The following is a 6,736-nucleotide window of genomic DNA, read 5'->3' on the forward strand; positions in this document are numbered from 1 at the left end:
CGTTCTTCAGACTTCCTCTTTTTAGTTATGTAAGTTACCCACTACCCACTTCATATTTCGGTGAGGAAACAATTGTCATTTCAAACCGGAAGCAGCCAACCACACTGAGGAACCTTTACAGAGCAGGACCTCTGACTCCTGCCCATAGGGGAGTATTATCCAAAAGAATTTGTCATTGTGGATGAAACTCCCATTTAGTCACGGTTCAGCTTATACTTGGTAAAAGATAAGTGAGTACACACAGATAACAAAGGCACTGTTCTTTTGAGAGGATGCTTCCGGTTTTAAATGAGAATTGTTAGGTTGAAATGACATAATTAACAAATCAATGTCTAAAATAACAATGTGTTTGCTTTCAAATAAGAAATTGGTTATACTGTGAATGTCTTTCAAAAATATAAAAAATGCATTTTTGGTCTGCATTGTAAGGCCTGAGGTTTATTAGTGAAAAAGTATTCATTACTTGGCAAGGTGGCTTCTATAAATGTAAACCACATTTATAAACCACATGAACCACATCATCTATATTGAGACATAGTAACTGAATTTGCTTTTTGTATTAATAACCAAGTGGACGTCCTCTATAGGGAATACACAAACTTTTTTTAATAAGGCCACCAACAACAAAATCTAAATTTCAGAAAATATATTCTCACCATCTCATGTTTTTTGCATTGAATGTGTAAAATACTAGGCCATTTTGACCAGACTACGGCATATTTGCTTGTGTTCTAATGCATTACAGTGTTAAAGTATTCCTGTCAAGCAGGATGCAACTATTTGAATATGAATCTTTGATTTATTTGCTTTTTGGTGATCAATTCTTGTTGTATTGAGTCTATGTATAAGCACTTGCTCTTCATGTTAAATGCTACACCTCTATGATGATGATGACAAAAGTCTTAATTACTTATTCCAACAAGCAGGACTTTGCATTGACCAAATACAAAATATTTGGAGTGGGAGTTTTATTTTTGTATTGTTTTATTTATTTAAAAGGACCTCTATATACAGAATATCATTAATATGACTTGGTATGAAAAAGCTATGAGACATTGTGAGATATTTTTATCATCGCAGTTGATATGTGTGTTTCTATAATAATGATGCAGTTTCACAGGCTTAAACATTTTTTATTCATGAGCTGATGTTAGTATAACAATGTCTGGTTAATTTAATGGACTTCATTAACACAACAAAACTGAATTCATTGTGAGTTTAGACAATTGTCTATAAGTTGGACAAAATATGAAGCTTTACAGTAGCATATGTTTTACCAAAGAAATATTCAGAAATGTGCAGTCAATATATAGCAAAGAAAAAAAAATACTTTACAACATTACTATGGCATATGTTTTCCAAAGGCAAAACATTTTTTGCATACAATATATACTGGATAACTACTGTGTATGAGAAGTAACAGAATAGCATCTTGTTGGCTCTAGCACTTACATGACAATTTTGAAAGAGACGTGTCACTTTTACTAAAGATGTTAACTACGGAGCTGCATCCGTCTTAATGATTTCCTTGATTGTGTGATCAGAGCTGGCTGAGCGACTGGGAGCCTGTTTCTCGAATTTTGTTCTCTGTACTTTCAGCAGTGTCTGTCTGGGGTAGATGAAAAACTTTCCGGCAGATGTTCTTGAAGACAGGGCTGGAGAAGTAGTAAACGACAGGATCCAACACGCTGTTGAGATAGGTCAGGCTAATGGTGATGTAAAACACAATGGTCAGGTCTTCCAGAGCAGAGCAGACTTCAGAGTCGGGGAGTTTGCTGGCCAATTGTTTGGTCTTGATCCAAATCAGCAGCTGTGCGATGTTGCTTGGGAGGTAGCAAATGGTGAAGAGCACCGCAACCACAATGATGAACCAAAGAGCCTTCCTAATCTTTGCCTGCTGGGCCATCTGTCTCCTTCTCAGGTGGGCAATAATGTGGAATGTGCAGTAGAGAACCACAAGCAGAGGCACATAGAACACAAGGAGAAACTCAAACTTGTGCCAGTTCAGATTATGGTGCATTTCAGTATCAACCATGAAGCTCTCACAGCGGGTTGTGTTGACGTGTTTCAGATTGAAGACATGAACTGTCAATGAGACGGTGAGCAACCACATTGCAAGTGCTCCAAACATGGCTTTGGAGACACTGAAAGAGTTGATGGAATGATGGGGATGCACCACACGCATGTACCTGTCCACAGCGATAGCCATCAAGAAGAGGGTACTTCCACTGCGGTTCAATGCCAACATGAAGAGGCAGATGTTGCACATAGTGTATCCAACCTTCCACTTGATGTTCGAGAAGTAGTAGAAGGCACGGAAAGGCAAAGCCATGTTGAGGAAAAAATCTGCCATTGCCAGGTTGAAGAGTAACACCGTGCTGCTCTTCCATGGCCTCATGTGGAAGCAGAAGACCCAGAGAGCCAAACCATTTCCCAGGACTCCGAACACAAACTCTGTCACCAACACCGGCGGCAGCACACTGATCAGCAGAGTTCCATTGAAATAGCACCGCATGTTGACTTGCGTGTTGCCTCACTGGCTGCAGATCAGAGAAATAACCCCTTGACGGCTGTCTTCAATCTTTAAAGGGAAACAGAAAAAAACCCTTTGTGGTTTTTGCATTAACAGGAAGCCTGCAGCTTCTGCTTTTCATAAAGTGTTAACATACAAAAGTTCTCTATATATCCCCAAAGATGATATATTTCTCCAGAAAGCTACAAAGGGGTTGACTAATGAGGAAACAGAAAGTAAAGAATAGTATCACTTCATAATACCCTTGCATGTGAAAACATACAGTATTTACCTTTAAGTCTTGTATAAAAATCACTAATGAGTTATTTATTTCATTGCATCAATCTTCAATTAAAATCAATCCACTTGGATGAAGTCTGTAATCATCCACGTGGAGGAAGTTAATACACCTCTTTGCAAAAACTTTGCTTGTGATTCCAGAGCTAAATGGTCTAACTTGCCTAATTAACATCTCAGTTACTGCATGTGTAATTGACTGCTCATCTTGTTTCAATTACAACTATTATTAAGTCTTCCTGAGAAACTCTTTTTCTTGGTTGATTTAATTTAGGAACTGGAAATAAGTGAAATGTTGGTTATGAATTTTAGCCCCTTCACTTTTGCAACATTTTGCTGTTATATAATACATTTTAAATCTTTGTATAATACCCAGTAACAACAAAGCAAAAACATGTATTTTCCTTTTTACAAAAGTCAGTATTCAAATTCATTGCATATGAAATGTGAGAAATTGCAGCAACTATGACAGGTCACACAGCACTGGTGTTACTCACCACTTTTAGAACTGCTGAGAAAAGAAACTGTGGCCGGATCAGTTAAAAACCTCAACACATTGTTGGTTGCCAAGAGCTACAACTGTGAAAAACCAGGCACCACTCCTCATCACAACTTACAGTGAAGTCAGTGGCAGCATTATGCTAAGAAAGAAAAAGACTGAGAGACTGCTCAGGAACAGGCACTGGACAAAAACTTGACCAAACTCACACCTGAGGGTACCAGTTCACTGATGGGCTCTGTCCACCCTACAAAGCACTGAATAACAGGTCTGAATATATCAATTCAATGTCTCAGTCTCTGTTTATTGCTTTGATGCTGTTTGTTATAAACAAGATTCAAGTCTATAATGGAACCCGATTTTTTTTTTTTAAGTGAAGCAGTCTGGGAAGTCTGACATCATTTGTATAGATAGGTGAATGGCCAATTCAAATAGAATCTTTGAATTGAATTACCAGGCAAATGAAAGTAAAAGAAATTCACATTCAGCACAAATGAGTCTTTCAGACAGCATGTGAAGTAAACCAAAATGGTAATGATTTTGTGTTTGTTGAGTTTAATGAATATTTTACTGAATTATGCTTTTCACAGCCTTCCAAAGAGGAAGATAAGTGGGTTTGTGTGACTTCCTGTGTTTAGATCAGCTTTCAATATGTAGTGAGGACTCATCAAGCGGAAGTTAAAGAAGCAAGAACTTTCTTCTTCTCCAACTTAATTTGAGCAAATCCGAGAATTCTATTTAAGATAATGGACTCAGTGGTCACTTTTTTAAAAATAGAGTCAAGGACCCCCACCCGACCGTGTTTTACATGTCAGTAGGGATATCCCTAGTTATTTTAGCCATTTTAAACCTGCTTCGCTGTCCTTTTTAGCTGAAATCATATCCCGTATAAAATCAACCACGTGCAGTCTTGATTTTATACCAATTAAATGTCTTGAAGAGGTTATTGATACAGTTGGTCCCAGTATTTTGTTGATTATTAATAGTTCACTAGTAACAGGAACTGTTCCATCCACTCTTAAACATGCTGTGGTCCAACCTCTTTTAAAGAAACCTAATTTTGATCCCTCTGTTCTTAGCAATTTTAGGCCCATTTCTAAACTTCTGTTTTTATCAAAAGTTTTAGAAAAAGTGGTTTCAACCCAGCTTTTAGCTTTTATGTGTCTTAATAATGTCTTCAAGAAGTTTCAGTCAAGTTTTAGAGCTTTACAGTACAGAAACCGCCCTCCTCAAGGTATCCAATGATCTCCTTTTAGCAGCCAACAGGGGGGAGAGCTCGATTTTAATTCTTTTAGACCTAAGTGCAGCCTTTGACACAATAGTCCATGCCATTTTAATCATCCATCTTAAAACCTGGGTTGGCATCAAGGATACTGCACTTAGTTGGTTTTATTCTTACCTTTTAGATAGAACCCACTCGGTCACCATAGGTAATTACTCATCCTCTACATCTCACATCACCTGTGGTGTGCCGCAAGGTTCAATTTTAGGTCCAATTTTAGGTCTAATTTTATTTTCCATATACATGCTCCCACTTGGTCAAATCATCCAACGTCATAATGTCTCTTTTCATTGCTATGCAGACGACACACAGATATACCTTTCCTTGAGACCTGATGACACCAGAAGCCTAGCTGCTATTTTAGAATGTATTAATGATATCAACTGTTGGATGGTACAAAACTTTCTTCAACTCAATAACTCAAAATCACAAATTATAATATTTAGTCCCCCAAACCCTATCACTCCCATTAAAAGTGCCCTTGGACCCCTGTCTGTTAACATTAAGTCCACTGCCAGAAACTTAGGAGTAGTTTTTGATCCAGAAACTTAGGAGTAGTTTTTGATCCAGAAACTTAGGAGTAGTTTTTGATCCAGAAACTTAGGAGTAGTTTTTGATCCAGAAACTTAGGAGTAGTTTTTGATCCAGAAACTTAGGAGTAGTTTTTGATTCAGATTTAAGCTTCAAACCACAAGTCACAAAAGTTGTCCAGTCCTGTTTTCTTCAAATTAGAACAACCTCCAAAATCAAACCAATTCTCTCTCACCTTGACCTGGAAAAAAGTAATTCATGGCTTCATCTTTTCAAGACTCGACTACTGTAACTCCCTTCTCTCTGGCATCAACCAAAAGTCACTCTCTCGCCTCCAATTAGTTCATAACGCAGCAGCTCGGCTTCTCACTGGTTTTAACAGACAACATCACATCACCCCAATCCTGGCTTCTCTTCACTGGCTCCCTGTTCATTTTAGAATTGATTTTAAGAATTTACCTTTCACTTTTAAAGCACCAAAGTCGAGGCTGAAAATTAAAGGTGACCGTGCTTTTTCCGTCAGGGCCCCTCGGCTTTGGAACGACCTGCCTGAGGAGATAAGGCTTGTATAATCAGTAATCTCTTTTAAATCACTTCTTAAAACACATTTTTACCGACTGGCTTTTATGTGATGTCGTTGCTTTACTGTTTCATTTTTATTTGTTGATTTTACTAAATAATTTTACTAAATTACTTAATTTAATTTATTTATTAGTTTACTTTTTATCATATCTACAGTTTTTTCCGTTTCATATGGTTTTATCTGGGTTTAACTCTTACCTTAGTTGTTGGGCCTCACTGTTGAGATTTCTGTTGTTGTTATTATTGCCTTGCTTTTGCTTCTTTGTCTGTCAAAGCAGTTTGTAAACTCTAATTCCTGTCGGTGCACACACATGTGAATGGATGTCTGTGTATTTGGATACGTTGCGTACATTGGCAGAGATACACAATTTACAATTACTATTAACAATTACTAATTCTTCTGTGCTGGGTGAAGTAAATGAGCAGCATAGTGTAAGACTGGTGTGATTTGTATTTAAAGTAGGATCAACTGAATGTATCAATTGAACTGTTGTGCATGTAAATCATGGGAATTCATCCTTTAACATGGTTAATAAAGAAATAATCACAAAAAAAAGAAGAGAAGTCATTTTAACATGACATTTGAATCTAATACTGTATTTGGAGAATGCTTTAGAAACAATAAGAAAGGAGGCTATGAAAACAACATAGCAGTGCATTATTTTCTGTGGTTTGTAATCTGGTAAATGTGATGCTTTATGGAGATCTCTTTAATTATCATCAGTGTCAATTATAAATTGAATGAATTGTGTGAAGAATGAATTGGTTCTTTCATTAACATTACTTAATAATCAGAGCCAACAGAAAGCTGAAATGGGGGGAGCTCAGTTTGTCGCTCACACACTCAGTTTGTAAACCTCTACTGCTGTCTAGTGGATAACATTTGAAAATGCTGCCTTTGCCAGATGTTTAGGAGACGAGAAGCATGTTTCCTCAACTGTGGGAGAAAACCTTTTTTCTGTGCTTTTGGATTGCTATCCATAAACCCACGCAAGTGTGCACTGAACTATTCTCACATGACTTATCAGTCGCT

At 37.3% G+C, this 6,736-nt stretch overlaps 1 protein-coding gene across 1 annotated transcript; it reads right to left on the bottom strand.

Annotated features, from left to right (window-relative positions):
* Nucleotides 1-863: 863 nt before the first annotated feature.
* LOC137867124 (hydroxycarboxylic acid receptor 3-like) lies at nt 864-2,564 on the bottom strand. Its single transcript, XM_068703561.1, has one exon. It carries the CDS (start codon nt 2,513-2,515, stop codon nt 1,541-1,543), a length of 975 nt encoding a protein of 324 aa, XP_068559662.1. The 5' UTR covers nt 2,516-2,564; the 3' UTR covers nt 864-1,540.
* Between the last annotated feature and the right edge of the window lie 4,172 nt (nt 2,565-6,736).

The sequence above is a fragment of the Cebidichthys violaceus genome, unplaced genomic scaffold (assembly GCF_023349555.1).
Source record: "Cebidichthys violaceus isolate CVI_PGR_0920_01 unplaced genomic scaffold, fCebVio1.0.p SCAF_9, whole genome shotgun sequence".
NCBI classification, from domain to species: domain Eukaryota; kingdom Metazoa; phylum Chordata; class Actinopteri; order Perciformes; family Stichaeidae; genus Cebidichthys; species Cebidichthys violaceus.